This window comes from Mesoplodon mirus, assembly GCF_964341445.2.
Source record: "Mesoplodon mirus genome assembly, chromosome: X".
In the NCBI taxonomy this organism is placed as follows: Eukaryota; Metazoa; Chordata; class Mammalia; order Artiodactyla; family Ziphiidae; genus Mesoplodon; species Mesoplodon mirus.
Genome location: NC_138981.1, coordinates 13,979,214 through 13,998,104, shown reverse-complemented (window position 1 = coordinate 13,998,104; position 18,891 = coordinate 13,979,214). Strand labels below are relative to the sequence as shown.

At 39.5% G+C, this 18,891-nt stretch overlaps 1 protein-coding gene across 1 annotated transcript in view; it reads right to left on the bottom strand.

Annotated features, from left to right (window-relative positions):
- MOSPD2 (motile sperm domain containing 2) overlaps window positions 1-18,891 on the bottom strand; it is a 66,932-nt gene that overhangs the window by 20,613 nt on the left and 27,428 nt on the right. The window contains exon 8 of the mRNA XM_082609004.1: window positions 16,124-16,248. Coding sequence (XP_082465130.1) covers window positions 16,124-16,248 — 125 coding nt within the window. The remainder of the gene's footprint in view (window positions 1-16,123; window positions 16,249-18,891) is intronic.

Sequence of the window (18,891 nt, the reverse complement as noted above, 5' to 3'; positions counted from 1 at the left end):
ATGGGCTCTGCAGTTGTGGTGCGCTGGCTCCAGAGTGCATGGGCTGTGTAGTTTGCGGCATGTGGGCTCTCTCATCAAGGCACACGAGCTCAGTAGTTGTGGCGCGTGGTCTTAGATGCCCTGCAGCACGTGGGATCTTAGTCCCCCGACCAGGGATTGAACCTGTATCCTCTGCACTGGAAGGCAGATTCTTTACCACTGGACCACCAGGGAAGTCCCTAGCTCATTCTTTATACCAAAAAGAATTTCAGATGAATAAAAGCTTTAAATGTATGTGTATATTTTTAAAAAATGACATAAGCTCCAGAACAACACATAGGAGGATTAAAAAAACAACAAGAAAACCCAAAAAACACAAAACCTAAGTAAGGGAAGCCCTTTTCTAAGTAAAACATGAAACCTAGAAGGCATAAAAATGTTGACAAAAATTGAGCACGCCAAAATGAAACATTTCTGATTGAGGGCAGAGACAAGATGGTAGAGTAGAAGGAAATGAGCTCACCTCCTCTCATGAAAACACCAAAATCACAACTAACTGCTAAACAAACATTGACAAAATAAAACAGTGGAACCTACCAAAAAAGATATTCTACATCCAAAGACAAGAAGCCATAACGAGACGATAGAAGGGTTGCAATCATGATAAAAATCAAATTCCATACTTGCTGGGTGGGCTACCCACAAACTGGAAAATAATTAGATGGCAGAAGTTCTCCCACAGGAATGAAAGTCCCGAGCCCCACAACAGGCTGCCAGCCTGAGGGTCTGGCATCAGGAGGAGCCCCCAAGAGCATCTGGCTTTGAAGGCCAACAGGGTTTGATCACAGAATTCCACAGGACTGGGGGAAACAGAAACTCCACTCTTGGAGGATGCACATAAGGTCTGATGAGCACCAGGACCCACAGGAAAAAGCAGTGACCTCATAGGAGCCTGGGCCAGACCTACCTGCTAGTATTGGAGGGTCTCCTTATGAGGTGGGGGGAGCTGTGGCTCACTGTGGGGACAAAGACACAACTGGTGGTAGTTCTGGGATGCGCTCATTGGCGTGAGCTCTCCTGGAGGCTGCCATTTTCTCACCAAGACCTGGCCCCACCCAACAACCTGCAGGCTCCAGTGCTGGAATGCCTCGGGCCACACAACCAACACAGTGGGAACACAGCCCCACCCATCAGCAGACATTCTGCCTGAAGTCTTCCTGAGCCCACAGCTGCTCACCAGAGGGACAAGACCCAGCTCCGTATACCAATGGGCAGGAACCAGTACCTCCCACCAGGAAACCTGCACAAGCCTCTTAAATAAATGGTTTTTTGTTTTTGGCCACACCGTGTGGCTTGAAAGATCTTAGTTTCCCCAACCAGGGACTGAATATGGACCCTCAGCAGTGAAAGCATGGACTCCTAACCACCGGACCGCCAGGGAATTCCGTGAAAAAGCCTCTTAGAGTGGCCTCATCCACCAGGGGGCAGACAGCAGAAGCAAGAAGAACTACAACCCTGTAGGCTGCGGAACAGAAACCACAATTACAGCATGTTAGACAAAATGAGACCAGCAGAGGATTATGTCCCAGATGAAGGAACAAGATAACAACCCCAGAAGAACAACTACATGAAGTGCAGATAGGCAATCTACCCGAAAAAGAATGCGGAGTAATGATAGTAAAGTTGATCTAAGATCTCGGAAAAAGAATGGAAGCACAGACCGAGAAGATACAAGAAATGTTTAATAAAGAGCTAGAAGATCTAAAGAAAAAACAAACACAGGTGAACAATATGATAACTGAAATGAAAAATACACTAGAAGGAATCAAGAGCAGAATGAGGCAGAAGAACAGATGAGCTGGAAGACAGATGGTGGAAATCACTGCCATGAAACAGAATAGAGAAAAAAGAACAAAAAGAATTGAGGACAGTCTAAGAGACCTCTGTGACAACATTAAATGACCAACATTCACATTAAAGGGGTGCCAGAAGGACGAGAGAGAAAGGACCTAAGAAAATGTTTGAAGAGATAATAGCTGAAAACTTCCCTAACATGGGAAAGGAAATAGTCACCCATGTCCAGGAAGTGCAGAGAGTCCCATGCAGGATAAACCCAAGGAGGAACACCCCGAGACACATATTAATCAAGCTGACAAAAATTAAACACAAAGAAAAAATATTAAAAGCAATGAATAACATACAAGGGAACTCCCAGAAGGTTATCAGCTGATTTTTCAGCAGAAACTCTGCAGACCAGAAGGGAGTGGCACAATATATTTAAAGAGATGAAAGGGAAAAACCTACAACCAAGATTACTCTATCCAGCAAGGATCTCATTCAGATTCAATGGAGAAATCAAAAGCATTAAAGACAAGCAAAAGCTAAGAGAATTCTGCACCAGCAGACCAGCTTTGCAACAAATGCTAAAGGAACTTCTCTAGATGGGGGTAAAAAGGCCACGACTAGAAACAAGAAAAATATGAATGGAAAAGCTCACTGGTAAAGGCAAACTAACAGTAAAGGTAGGAAATAATCCACACAAAAATACGCTATCAAAACCATCAATCATGAGAAGAGGGAAGTACAAATGCAGGATATTGGAAATGCATTTGAAATTAAAAGACCAGCAACTTAAAACAATCTTATTTGTATACAGACTGCTATATCAAAACATGGTAACCACAAACCAAAAATCTGCAATAGACACACAAAAAGGAATCCAAACACACACTAAAGTAAGTCATCATATCACAAGAGAACAAAAGAGGAAGGGGAGAAAAAAGACGTACAAATGGAAAAAACAATTAAAATGCCATTAAGGAGGGAATTCCCTGATGGTCGAGTGCATAGGACTTGGTGCTTTCACTGCCATGGCCTGGGTTCAATCCCTGGTTGGGGAACTAAGATCCTGCAAGTCATGCAGCATGGCCAAAAAAATAAAATAAAAAATGGCAATAAGAACATACATACAGATAATTACCTTAAATGTAAATGGATTAAATGCTCAAACCAAAACACAGAGACTGGCTGAATGGATACAAACCCATATATATGCTGTCTACAAGAGACCCACTTCAGGGCTTCCCTGGTAGTACAGTGGTTGAGAGTCTGCCTGCCGATGCAGGGGACACGGGTTCGTGCCCCGGTCTGGGAAGATCCCACATGCCGCGGAGCAGCTGGGCCCGTGAGCCATGGCCGCTGAGCCTGCACGTCCGGAGCCTGTGCTCCGCAATGGGAGAGGCCACAACAGTGAGAGGTCCACGTACCACAAAAAAAAAAAAAAAAAAAAAAAGACCCACTTCAAATCTAGGGACATACAGACTGAAAGTGAGGGGACTGAAAAAGGTATTCCATGCAAATGGAAGTCAAAAGAAAGCTGGAGTTCCAATGCTCATATCAGACAAAATAGACTTTAAACTAAAGACTGTTACAAGACACAAAGAAGGACACTACATAATGATCAATGGATCAATCAAAGAAGAAGATATAACAATTGTAAATATATATGCACCCAACTTAGGAGCACCTCAATACATAAGGCAAATGTTAACAGATATAAAAGGAGAAATTGACAGTAACACAATAATCGTGGGGGACTTTTAACACCTCACATCAATGGACAGATCATCCAGACAGAAAATCAATAAGGAAACACAGGCCTTAAATGACAGATTAGACCAGATAGACTTAACTGATATTTATAGAGCATTCCATCCAAAAGCAGCAGAATACACATTCTTCTCAAGTACACGGGAAACATTCTCCAGGACTGATCACATGCTGGACCACAAAGTGAGCCTTGGTAAATTTAAGAAAACTGAAATCATATCAACAATCTTCTCCAACCACAATGCTATGAGACAGACATCAACTACAAGAAAAAAACCATAAAAAACACAAATACGTGGAAGTTGAACAATATGCTAATAAACCACCAATGGATCACTGAATTAATCAACGAGGAAACCAAAAAATACCTAGAGACAATGACAATGGAAACACAAAGATCCAAAACCTATGGGAAGTGGCAAAGCAATTCTAAGAGGGAAGTTTACAGCAATACAATCTTACCTTAATGAAACAAGAAAAATCTCAAAGGAACAACCTAACCTTACCCCTAAAGCAACTAGAAAGAGAAGAACAAACAAAACCCAAAGCTAATAGAAGGAAACAAATCATAAAGATCAGAGCAGAAATAAATGAAATAGAGATGAAGACAACAATAGAAAAGATCAATGAAACTAAAAGATGGTTCTTTGAGAAAATAAACAAAATTGATAAATAAAATGAGAAATGAAAAAGGAGAAATTACAACAAACACCACAGAAATACAAAGGATCACAAGAGACTATTACAAGCAACTATATGCCAATAAAATGGACAACCTAGAAGAAATGGACAAATTCTTAGAAATGTACAATCTCCAAAGAATGAACCAGGAAGAAATAGAAAATATAAACAGACCAATCACAAGTACTGAAATGGAAACTGTGATTTAAAAATTCCCAAGAAACAAAACTCCAGGACCAGATGGCTTCATAGGTGAATTCTATAAAACATTTAGAGAAGAGTTAAACCTATCCTTCTGAAACTATTCCAAAATATTGCACAGGAAGAAACACTCCCAAACTCATTCTATGAGGCCACCATCACCCTAGTACCAAAACCAGACAAAGATATCAAAAAAAGAAAATTACGGGCCAATATCACTGATGAACATTGATGTAAAAATCCTCAACAAAATACTAGGAAACTGAATCCAACAATACATTAAAAGGATCATACACCAAGATCAAGTAGGATTTATCCAAAGGGATGCAAGGATTTTTAATATCCACAAATCAATAAGTGTGATACACCAAATTGACAAACCAAAGAATAAAAACCATATGATCATCTCAATAGATGCACAAAAAGCTTTTGACAAAATTCAACACCCATTTATGATAAAAAACTCTCCAGAAGGTGGGCATAAAGGGAACATACCTCAACATAATAAAAGGCATTTATGACAAACCTACAGCTAACATCATACTCATTGGTGAAAAGCTGAAAGCATTACCTCTAAGATCAGGAACAAGACAAGGGTGTGCACTCTCACCACTTTTACACAACATTGCTGTGTATAGGACTTCCAAAACTATCAGAGAAGATATAAAAGGAATCCAAAATGGAAAAGAAGTAAAACTGTCACTGTTGCAGATGACATGATACTATACATAGAAAATCCTAAACGTGCTACTAGAAAACTTACTAGAGCTCATCCATGAATCCAGTAAAGGTGCAGGATACAAAATTAATACACAGAAATGTCTTGCATCCCTATACAGTAACAATGAAAGATCAGAAAGAGAAATTAAGGAAACAATCCCATTTACCATTACATCAAAAAGAATACCTAGGAATAAACCTATGTAAGGAAGCAAAAGACGTGTACTCTGAAAACTATAAGACGCTAATAAAAGAAACTGAAGATGACACAAACAGATGGAAAGATATACCATGTTTTTGGACTGGAAGAATCAATATTGTCAAAATGACTTACACTACTCAAGGCAATCTACAGATTCAATGCAATTCATATCAAATTACCAATGGCATTTTCCACAGAAGTAGAACAAAAAATTTAAAAATTTGAATGGATACACAAAAGACCCCAAATATCCAAAGCAATCTGGAGACTATACTACAAAGCTACAGTAATCAAAACATTATGGCACTGGCACAAAAACAGAAATATAGATCAATGCAATAGGATAGGAAGTCCAGAAGTAAACACACCAACCTATGGTCAACTAAACTAGGACAAAGGAGGCAAGACAGTCTCTTGAGTAAATGGTGCTGGGAAAACTGGACAGCTACATGTAAAAGAACGAAATTAGAACACTCTCTAACACCATACACAAAAGTAAACTCAAAATGGATCAAAGACCTAAATGTAAGACCAGATACCATAAAACTCTTAGAAGAAAACATAGGCTGAACACTCTCTGACATAAATTGCAGCGATATCTTTTTTGTTCCACCACCTAGAGTAATAAAAATGAAAATAAAAATAAAGAAATGGGACCTGCTTAAACTTACAAGCTTTTGCACAGCAAAGGAAACCATAAACAAAACAGACAACCCACAGATTGGGAGAAAATATTTGTAAACAAAGCGACCAACAAAGGATTAATGTGCAAAATATACAAACAGCTCATGCAGTTAAAACAGAACAAAACAACCCAATCAAAAACTGGGCAGAAGATCTAAATAGACATTTCTCCAAAGAAAATATACACATGGCCAAGAAGTACATTAAAAGATGCTCAACATAACTAATTATTAGAGAAATGCAAATCAAAACTACAATGAGGGGGCTTCCCTGGTGGCGCAGTGGTTGAGAGTCCGCCTGCTGATGTGGGGGACGTGGGTTTGTGCCCCGGTCCGGGAGGATCCCGCATGCCGCGGAGCGGCTGGGCCCGTGAGCCATGGCCGCTGAGCCTGCGCATCCGGAGCCTGTGCTCCACAACGGGAGAAGCCGCAGCAGTGAGAGGCCCGCGTACCGCAAAAAAAAAAAAAAAAAAAAAAAAAAAAAACCTACAGTGAGGTATCAGCTCACACTGGTCAGAATGGCCATCATTAAAAAAAAAATCTACAAACCATAAATGCTGGAGAGGATGTGGAGAAAAGGGAACCCTCCTGCACTGTTGGTGGGAATGAAAGTTGGTACAACCATTATGGAGAATAGTATGGAGGTTCCTTAAAGAACTAAAAATAGAACTACCATATGATCCAGCAATCCCACTTCCTGGGCATATATCCAGAGAAAACCATAATTTGAAAACATACATATACCCCAACGTTCACTGCAGCACTATTTGCAATAGCCAAGGCATGGAAGCAACCTAAATGCCCAAGAGAGGAATGGATAAAGAAGATGTGGTACATATATATAATGGAATATTACTCAGCCATAAAAGGAAAGAATTAATGCCATTTGCAGCAACATGGATGGACTTAGAGATGATCATGCTAAGTGAAGTCAGACAGAGAAAGACAAATATCACATGATATCACTTATATGTGGAAACTAATAAAAAAATGATACAAATGAACTTATTTAAAAAACAGAAACAGACTCACAGATCGTGACATCAAACTTACGGTTACCAAAGGGGAAACATGGGGGTAGTGATAAATTAGGAGATTGGGATTAACATATACACACTACTGTATATAAAATAGATAAGTAACAAGGACCTACTGTACAGAACATGGAACTCTACTCAACACTCTGTAATATATGGGAAAAGAATCTGAAAAAGAATGGATATATATGTATATATATGTATAACTGATTCACTTGGCTGTACACCTGAAACTTACGCAACATTTTAAAGCAACTATACTCCAATAAAAGTTAAAAAAAGACAGAAATAATTGGATGTTTAAGGGGGAAAAAAGAAACATTTTCAGCCATCTTTAATGACCATCATTCAGTAATAAGACCATCATTCAGTAATAATAGAGACTTTTCATTTGGTTTTTCAGATGTCTGGGAATCAAGATACTCGTAACCAGTTTAAGGTCCAATTTGGCTGAAGAAATAATTGTGCATGTCTGTATAGGAAAAATTCAATTTTCTGTTATCCCCACCCCACCCAGTTTCTCTTGCAGTGAGTTGAAGTGTGTTGGGAGTTCTGTGGAGGATTGTTGAGTTCGAATAGTCTGGAAACAGAATCTCAGACCTAAGGATAATATATATTTGTTATCCTTTAAAATAAATTTGAGTCTCAGATCATAAGTGTTGTCTAGGGACTTCGTACTATTTCTTCTTTTCTTTTTTTTCCTTTTTAAAATCATCTTTAGCTGGTTGCCAAAAGCTGCTGAGAACTTTCTGTAAGACACATCATCCTCGTGGAGAGTAAGAGTAACTTGTGGTTCAGATATTTTATTCAGTCGCTAAGAGATGATCTTTGATAGGTTCCAGATGTATTGTACAAATAAAAGATGTACTGTAAAAATAAAAGATGACTCCCCCCCAAAAATATTGGTTCAACTTTTTTAAAATGAAAGAAAACAAAGAAAAGCACACACCAAAACTTTTCCTTTTGCTAGTCCTTTGGTTCTAGTTGAATACAATTTTGCCAGTACAAACTAGAAGACTGTAAAAATCAAATAATTGAAATATTAATCAAATTAACCCAAAGCATACCAAATCCATAGGTTTCACAGTTTATTTAAAAAAGTCATTATCCAAATATGTTTCATTGGACTTCCGGGGAAGATGGCGGAAGAGTAAGACGCGGAGATCACCTTCCTCCCCACAGATACATCAGAAATACATCTACACGTGGAACAACTCCTACAGAACACCTACTAAATGCTGGCAGAAGAGCTCAGACCTCCCAAAAGGCAAGAAACTCCCCACATACCTGGGTAGGGCAAAAGAAAAAAGAATAAACAGAGACAAAAGGATAGGGCCAGGACCTGCACCAGTGGGAGGGAGCCATGAAGGAGGAAAGGTTTCCACACACTAGAAGCCCCTTTGCGGGCGGAGACCGCAGGTGGCGGAGAGGGAAAGCTTCCGAGTCACGGAGAAGAGCACAGCAACAGGGGTGCGGAGGGCAAAGCAGAGAGATTCCCGCACAGAGGACCGGTGCCGACCAGCACTCACCAGCCTGAGACGCTTCTCTGCTCAGCCGCCGGGGCGGGCGGGCCTGGGAGCTGAGGCCCGGGTTTCGGGTTTCGGTCAGAGCGCAGGGAGAGGACTTGGGTTGGTAGCGTGAACACAGCCTTGAAGGGGGCTACTGCGCCACGGCTAGCCAGAAGGGAGTCTGGGAAAAAGTCTGGAGCTGCCGAAGAGGCAAGAGACTTTTTCTTCCCTCTGTTTCCTGGTGCGCGAGGAGAGGGGATTCAGAGCGCTGCTTAAAGGAGCTCCAGAGACGGGCGCGAGCCGCGGCTGAAAACGCGAACCCCAGAGACTGGCGTGGGACACTGGGGCTGCTGCCGCCACCACCAAGAAGCCTGTGTGCGAGCACAGGTCACTATCCACACCTCCCCTCCCGGGAGCCTGTGCAGCCTGCTACTGCCAGGGTCCCATGACCCAGGGACAACTTACCCGGGAGAACGCACAGCGGCCTCAGGCTGGTGCAACGTCATGGTGGCCTCTGATGCTGGAGGCTCGCTCCGCATCCATGCCCCCCCACCACCCCCCCGGCCTGAGTGAGCCAGAGCCCGCCAATCAGCGGCTCCTTTAACCCCGTCCTGTCTGAGCAAAGAACAGACGCCCTCCGGTGGCCTACACACAGAGGCGGGGCCAAATCTGAAGCTGAGCCCCGGGAGCTGTGCGAACAAAGAAGAGAAAGGGAAATCTCTCCCAGCAGCCTCAGGAGCAGTGGCAGTGGATTAAAGCTCCACAATCAACTTGATGTACCCTGCATCTGTGGAATACATGAATAGACAACGAAACATCCCAAACTGAGGAGTCTGAGACGTGTGGATGAAAGGTTCTTGGTGCTTCAGCCAGGAGTCAGTGCTGTGCCTCTGAGGTGGCAGAGCCAACTTCAGGACACTGGTCCACAAGAGACCTCCCAGCTCCATGTAATATCAAATGGTGAAAATCTTCCAGAGATCTCCATCTCAACAACAGCACCCAGCTTCACTCAACGACCAGCAAGCTACGGTGATGGACACTCTATGCCAAACAACTAGCAAGAAAGGAACACAATGCCACCCATTAGCAGAGAGGCTGCCTAAAATCATAAAAAGCCGACAGACACCCCAAAACACACCACCAGACATGGACATGCCCACCAGAAAGACAAGATCCAGCCTCATCCACCAGAACACAGGCACTAGTCCCCCCCACCAGGAAGCCTACATAACCCACTGAACCAACCTTAGCCACTGGGGACAGACACCAAAAACAACGGGAACTACAAACCTGCAGCCTGCGAAAAGGAGACCCCAAACACAGTAAGTTAAGCAAAATGAGAAGACAGAGAAACACAGCAGATAAAGGAGCAAGGCAAAAACCCACCAGACGTAACAAATGAAGAGGAAATAGACAGTCTACCTGAAAAAGAATTCAGAATAATGATAGTAAAGATAATTCAAAATCCTGGAAACAGAATAGAAAAAATACAAGAAATGTTTAACAAGGACCTAGAAGAACTAAAGAGCAAACAAACAGTGATGAACAACACAATAAATGAAATTAAAAATTCTCTAGAAGGAATCAATAGCAGAATAACTGAGGCAGAAGAACGGATAAGTGACCTGGAAGATAAAATAGTGGAAATAACTACCGCAGACCAGAATAAAGAAGAAAGAATGAAAAGAATTGAGGACAGTCTCAGAGACCTCTGGGACAACATTAAACGCACCAACATTCGAATTACAGGGGTCCCAGAAGAAGAAGAGAAATAGAAAGGGACTGAGAAAATATTTGAAGAGATTATAGTTGAAAACTTCCCTAATATGGGAAAGGAAATAGTCAGTCAAGTCCAAGAGGCACAGAGAGTCCCATACAGGATAAATCCAAGGAGAAATACGCCAAGACACATATTAATCAAACTGTCAAAATTTAAATACAAAGAAAACATATTAAAAGCAGCAAGGGAAAAACAATAAATAACACACAAGGGAATCCCCATAAGGTTAACAGCTGATCTTTCAGCAGAAACTGTGAAAGCCAGAAGGTACTGGCCGGACATATTTAAAGTGATGAAGGAGAAAAACCTACAACCAAGATTACTCTACCCAGCAAGGATCTCATTCAGATTTGATGGAGAAATTAAAACCTTTACAGACAAGCAAAAGCTAAGAGAATTGAGCACCACCAAAACAGCTTCACAGCAAATGCTAAAGGAAATTCTCTACGCAGGAAACACAAGAGAAGGAAAAGACCTACAATAGCAAACACAAAACAATTAAGAAAATGGTAATAGGAACATACATATCAATAACTACCTTAAATGTAAATGGAGTAATGCTACAACCAAAACACACAGACTGGCTGAATGGATACAAAAACAAGACCCATATATATGCTGTCTACAAGAGACCCACTTCAGACCTAGGGACACATACAGACTGAAAATGAGGGGATGGAAAAAGATATTCCCTGCAAATGGAAATCAAAAGAAAGCTGGAGTAGCAATTCTCATATCAGACAAAATAGACTTTAAAACGAAGACTATTACAACAGACAAAGAAGGACACTACATAATGATCAAGGGGTTGATCCAAGAAGAAGATATAACAATTGTAAATATTTATGCACCCAACATAGGAGCACCTCAATACATAAGGCAAATACTAACAGCCATAAAAGGGGAAATCGACAGTAACACATTCATAGTAGGGGACTTTAACACCCCACTTTCACCAATGGACAGATCATCCAAAATGAAAATAAATAAGGAAACACAAGCTTTAAATGATACATTAAAGAAGATGGGCTTAATTGATGCTTATAGGACATTCCATCCAAAAACAACAGAATACACATTTTTCTCAAGTGCTCATGGAACATTCTCCAGGATAGATCATATCTTGGGTCACAAATCAAGCCTTGGTAAATTTAAGAAAATTGAAATTGTATCAAGTATCTTTTCCGACCACAACGCTATGAGACTAGATATCAATTACAGGAAAAGATCTGTAAAAATACAAACACATGGAGGCTAAACAATACACTGCTTAATAACGAAGTGATCACTGAAAAAATCAAAGACGAAATCAAAAAATATCTACAAACAAATGACAATGGAGACACGACAACCCAAAACCTATGGGATGCAGCAAAAGCAGTTCTAAGAGGGAAGTTTATAGCAATACAATCCCACCTTAAGAAACAGGAAACATCTCGAATAAACAACCTAACCTTGGGTTTCCCTGGTGGTGCAGTGGTTGAGAGTCTGCCTGCCGATGCAGGGGACACGGGTTCGTGCCCTGGTCCAGGAAGATCCCACATGCCGCGGAGCAGCTGTGCCCGTGAGCCATGGCCGTTGATCCTGCGCGTCCGGAGCCTGTGCTCCGCAAGTGGAGAGGCCCATATACCGCAAAAAAACCCCAAAAAAACAAAAAAAAACAAAAAAAACCAACCTAACCTTGCACCTAAAGCAATTAGAGAAAGAAGAACAAAAACACCCCAAAGTTAGCAGAAGGAAAGAAATTATAAAAATCACATCGGAGATAAATGAAAAAGAAATGAAGGAAATGATAGCAAAGATCAGTAAAACTAAAAGCTGGTTCTTTGAGAAGACAAACAAAATTGATAAACCATTAGGCAGACTCATCAAGAAAAAAAGGGAGAAGACTCAAATCGATAGAATTAGAAATGAAAAAGGAGAAGTAATAACTGACACTGCAGAAATACAAAAGATCATGAGAGATTACTACAAGCAACTCTATGCCAATAAAATGGACAACCTGGAAGAAATGGACAAATTCTTAGAAATGCACAATCTGCCAAGACTGAAACAGGAAGAAATAGAAAATATGAACAGACCAATCACAAGCACTGAAATTGAAACTGTGATTAAAAATCTTCCAACAAACAAAAGCCCAGGACCAGATGGCTTCACAGGCGAATTCTATCAAACATTTAGAGAAGAGCTAACACCTATCCTTCTCAACCTCTTCCAAAATATAGCAGAGGCAGGAACACTCCCAAACTCATTCTACGAGGCCACCATCACCTTGATACCAAAACCAGACAAGGATGTCACAAAGAAAGAAAACTACAGGCCAATATCACTGATGAACATAGATGCAAAAATCCTCAACAAAATACTAGCAAACAGAATCCAACAGCACATTTAAAGATTCATACACCACGATCAAGTGGGGTTTATTCCAGGAATGCAAGGATTCTTCAATATACGCAAATCAATCAACGGGATACACCATATTAACAAACTGAAGGAGAAAAACCATATGATCATCTCAATAGATGCAGAGAAAGCTTTCAACAAAATTCAACACCCATTTATGATAAAAACCCTGCAGAAAGTAGGCATAGAGGGAACTTTCCTCAACATAATAAAGGCCATATATGACAAACCCACAGCCAACATCGTCCTCAATGGTGAAAAATTGAAACCATTTCCACTAAGATCAGGAACAAGAGAAGGTTGCCCACTCTCACCAGTCTTATTCAACATAGTCTTGGACGTTTTAGCCACAGCAATCAGAGAAGAAAAGGAAATAAAAGGAATCCAAATCGGAAAAGAAGAAGTAAAGCTGTCACTGTTTGCAGATGACATGATACTCTACAAAGAGAATCGTAAAGATGCTACCAGAAAACTACTAGAGCTAATCAATGAATTTGGTAAAGTAGCAGGATACAAAATTAATGCACAGAAATCTCTGGCATTCCTATACACTAGTGATGAAAAATCTGAAAGTGAAATCAAGAAAACACTCCCATTTACCACTGCAACAAAAAGAATAAAATATCTAGGAATAAACCTACCTAAGGAGACAAAAGACCTGTATGCAGAAAATTATAAGACACTGATGAAAGAAATTAAAGATGATACAAATAGATGGAGAGATATACCATGTTCCTGGATTGGAAGAATCAATATTGTGAAAATGACTCTACTACCCAAAGCAATCTACAGATTCAATGCAATCCCTATCAAACTACCACTGGCATTTTTCACAGAACTAGAACAAAAAATTTCACAATTTGTATGGAAATACAAAAGACCCCGAATAGCCAAAGCAATCTTGAGAACGAAAAATGGAGCTGGAGGAATCAGCCTCCCTGACTTCAGACTATACTACAAAGCTACAGTAATCAAGACAGTATGGTACTGGCACAAAAAGAGAAAGATAGATGAATGGAACAGGATAGAAAGCCCAGAGATAAACCCACGCACATATGGTCACCTTATCTTTGATAAAGGAGGCCGGAATGTACAGTGGTGAAAGGACAGCCTCTTCAATAAGTGGTGCTTGGAAAACTGGACAGGGACATGTAAAAGTATGAGATTAGATCATTCCCTAACACCATACACAAAAATAAGCTCAAAATGGATTAAAGACCTTAATGTAAGGCCAGAAACTATCAAACTCTTAGAGGAAAACATAGGCAGAACACTCTATGACATAAATCACAGCAAGATCCTTTTTGACCCACCTCCTAGAGAAATGGAAATAAAGACAAAAGTAAACACATGGGACCTAATGAAACTTCAAAGCTTTTGAACAGCAAAGGAAACCATAAACAAGACCAAAAGACAACCCTCAGAATGGGAGAAAATATTTGCAAATGAAGCAACTGACAAAGGATTAATCTCCAAAATTTATAAGCAGCTCATGCAGCTCAATAACAAAAACACAAACAACCCAATCCAAAAATGGGCAGAAGACCTAAATAGACATTTCTTCACAGAAGATATACAGACTGCCAACAAACACATGAAAGAATGCTCAGCATCTTTAATCATTAGAGAAATGCAAATCAAAACTACAATGAGATATCATCTCACACCAGTCAGAATGGCCATCATCAAAAAATCTAGAAACAATAAATGCTTGAGAGGGTGTGGATAAAAGGGAACCCTCTTGCACTGCTGGTGGGAATGTGAATTGGTACAGCCACTATGGAGAACAGTATGGAGGTTCCTGAAAAAACTACAAATAGAACTACCATATGACCCAGCAATCCCACTACTGGGCATATACCCTGAGAAAACCATAATTTAAAAAGAGTCATGTACCAAAATGTTCATTGCAGTCCTATTTACAATAGCTCGGAGATGGAAACAACCTAAGTGTCCATCATCCGATGAATGGATAAAGTAGATGTGGCACATATATACAATGGAATATTACTCAGCCATAAAAAGAGATGAAATTGAGCTATTTGTAATGAGGTGGATAGACCTAGAGTCTGTCATACAGAGTGAAGCAAGTCAGAAAGAGAAAGACAAATACCGTATGCTAACACATATATATGGAATTTAAAAAGAAAAAAAATGTCATGAAGAACCTAGCGGTAAGATAGGAATAAAGACAAAGACCTAGTAGAGAATGGACTTGAGGATATGGGGAGGGGGAAGGGTAAGCTGTGACAAAGTGAAAGAGAAGCATGGACATATATACACTACCAAACGTAAGGTAGATAGCTAGTGGGAAGCAGCCGCAGAGCACAGGGAGATCAGCTCGGTGCTTTGTGACCGCCTGGAGGGGTGGGATAGGGAGGGTGGGAGGGAGACGCAAGAGGGAGGGGATATGGGAACATATGTATATGTATAACTGATTCACTTTGTTATAAAGCAGAAACTAACACACCATTGTTAAGCAATTATACTCCAATAAAGATGTAAAAAAAACACCAAAAAACAAAAAAAACAAATATGTTTCATTGTTATGGAGTATTAAAAATTTAACACATAACTACTTACTCCTGGTCTCTTACTTCTAAGTAGTAAGATCATTTCCAAAAAATGGAAATGACAGTATATATTACGTTTTAAATTAAAAACTGTTCAACAGCAAACAACTGGAAGCAAACTAAAGACACATCAAAAGGAAATTAAATAACTTATGGTTATTTCTTAAACAATTTATGGTTCATCTCTAGACACTGGAATACTATACAGCCATAAACAAGAGTTAGACAGCTTATCACATATTGATTTAGAATGATCTGTAAGTCGTGAAGAAAAAAGCAGGATACACAATAGTGTATAAATACACTACTTTTTTAAAAGAGATGGGAGGGAGAAAGAATTACATATATACTATAGTTGCTTATATATGTATTGCATATTTACTATAGTTGCTTATATAGGTAACAAAGATCCCTGGAAAGAAAAATAATAAATGAAACTACGGAGGGGAACAGTGTGGTTGGCATAGCAGTCCACTTTTTACTGAATACCTGTTTCTGAATACTTTTACTCCATAGGTTTCAGTTTAGAACCATGTAAAGACATGACCTATTCACAAATAAAAATTTAACAACTTGAAAACTTAAATAAAAAGTATCTGTAACACTGCTTGCTATTTTAGGATATCTATGATTTTTCTTAGGATGGTAAGATATTGCTTTTCCTTTTTCCTTGAGGAAAGAATACAGCCTCATGTGCCATGACCCAGTCTTATTTTAGAAACAGGTTTCAAGTACTGTACTTACAGTTCCGCCCATGTGAAGAGGCAGGTATTCTACACTGACATAGTCTTGGACGTCATTTTTACTTGTAAACTTCAACAAACTCACTGCTTCTGGACCAAGCCAGGATTTCACAATTTTGAAAGCAGCTGAAGAAAAAACAGTCACTTCATTAAATTCCTTTCATTCTCTTTCTCGATTTACTTACTGTATGTGCTAACCCACGTCCTCTGAAATTAGTTCAGGCTAAAATCTGTTAATATGCATTTTTCCATGGCACAGTACTTAATTCACATTCTCTAATCTCTGTAGGCATCTACATTTTGACTGTCCCTTGTGGGTTTCAAATGTTCCAGGAAGATTCAGGAAGATTAAATTATCCTGATGCTCATTAATAAACCTATCAGGGTTTTGGCCTCTGTACAAATCCATCAATGATCCCAACTACTAAGATTTCCAGACAATGAATCAAACAGCATTGTGATTCACTAATATGTACAATAGTATGAGAAGAGTCATTTCCCTTATGCCTCTGTGATAAACCCCCAATCTGAAAAACCTTCTCAACTGAGAAGTCAGGAAGAGAAAGAAGCAGGCTTCCTCATTATGCGTGAGCCAGACCCAGACTTTCCATCCTAAGCCTGTACTTCTGTGCCTTCCTCCCAAGCCCTGCAGCTTAGAGCTGTGACGATTTTATAGAATCTGCAAAAATAAACTGTTATCAAACACAGCTGTTTATTAATTACAATTTTGTTCTGTCATGCCATTCTGATTTATACTTAAACTTTTTTTTTTTTTTTTTTTTTTTGCGGTACGCGGGCCTCTCACTGTTGTGGCCTCTCCCGTTGCGGAGCACAGGCTCCAGACGCACAGGCTCAGGGGCCATGGCTCACGGGCCCAGCCGCTCCGCGGCATGTGGGATCTTCCCGGACCGGGGCACGAACCCGTGTCCCCTGCATCGGCAGGCGGACTCTCAAGCACTGCGCCACCAGGGAAGCCCTATACTTAAACTTTTAAACCTCGTTTCCATCATGACTTTCTAAGCACATTTTAAAGGAGTTAAAAGAGAAATCCAGCATTAAATTTTCAAAAGCGTCAATGAAAAAAAAATCAGGAAATAAAACAGCATGATAAAGATTAAACAGTAGTTCAGAAAACTGCATTTTTACTTTGGCTAATTATGCTTAAAATTTTTTTACATAACATTTTCATTAATTTCAATTTAAAAAGTCTGAGTTGACATGTTTGAAGCTATGCTACTTGAATTAACTGAAGTGCAAAATCTGACTTTTTATAACAGCTTTATGGAGATAAAACTTACATACCATAAAATTCACCCTTTTAAAGTATACACATCAATGTTTTTTATTTAGTATATTCACAGAGTTGTGTAACCCATCACCACTATCTAATTTTAGAACACTGTCATCACACCGAAAAGGAATCTGCACCCACTGGCAATCTCTCCTTATCCTCCTTTCTCCTATTCCCTGGCAACCACTAATCTAGTTTCTGTCTTTATGGATTTGCCCATTTTGTATAAATGGAATCATGCAACGTGTTTTTTTTCATACTGGCTTTGTTCACTCAGCATGTTGAGGTTCATCTGTGATGTAGCATGTATCAGTATTTAATTCCTTTTTATGGCTGAATAACTTTCCATTTTATGGATATGTAACATTTGTTTATCCATTTATCAATTGATAAACTTTGGATTATTTCCACTTTTCACTACTATGAATAATGCTACCATGAACATTTGTGTACAACTCTTTGTGTAGACATGTTTTCAATTCTCTTGGGGATATACCTAGGAGTGGAATTGCTGGGTCATATGGTAATTCTAGTTTTAATGTTTTCAGGAACTGCCAAACTGTTTTCCCACAGTGGCTGCACCATTTAACATTCTCACCAGCAACGTATGAGGGTTCTAATTTCTCCACATCATTATCAACACTTGTTACTTTAGTCTTTTTGATTACAGCCATCCTAGTAGGTGTGAAGTAGTATCTCATTTGGTTTTTACTTGCATTTCTCTAATGACTAATGATGTTGATCATCTTTTATGTATTTATTGCCCATTTGCATATCTTCTTTGGAAAAATGTCTATTAAAATCTTTCACCCTTTTTAATTTGGCCATTTGTCATTTTATTGTTGCATTATAAAAGTTATTTATGTATTCTAGACCTAAGTCCCTCATCAGATGTCTTAATTGTAAGTATTTTCTTCCATTCTGAGAGTTTTCTTTTTACCTTCTTGATGGTGTCCCTTGAGGTACAAAAGTTTTCAATTTTAATGAAGTACAATATATCTATTCTTCTGTTGCTTGTGCTTTCTTGGTGTCGTACCTAAGAAACCACTGCCTACTCCAAAGTCATATAGATTTACTCCTATGTTTTTTTCTAAGAGTTTTATAATTTTAACTCTGACCCATTTTAAGTTAATTTTTGTATATGATGGAAGGTAGAGGTCCAACTTAATTCTTTTGAATGTGGAGATTCAGTTGTCCCAGTACCATTTATTAAAAAGACTAATCTTTCTCCACCTAATTGTCTGGGCACCATTGTTAACAAATCAATCATAAATGTTAGGGTTTATTTCTGGACTTTCAATTCTGTTTTACTGATCTATGTGTCTATTCTGATGTTCACACCACAACATCTTAATTATTATAGCTTTGTAGTCAGTTTTAAAACCAAGAGGTACAGGACCTCCCTGGTGGTCCACTCGTTAAGAACCTATATTGCAATGCAAGGGACGCTGGTTCAACCCCTGTTTAGGGAACTAAGA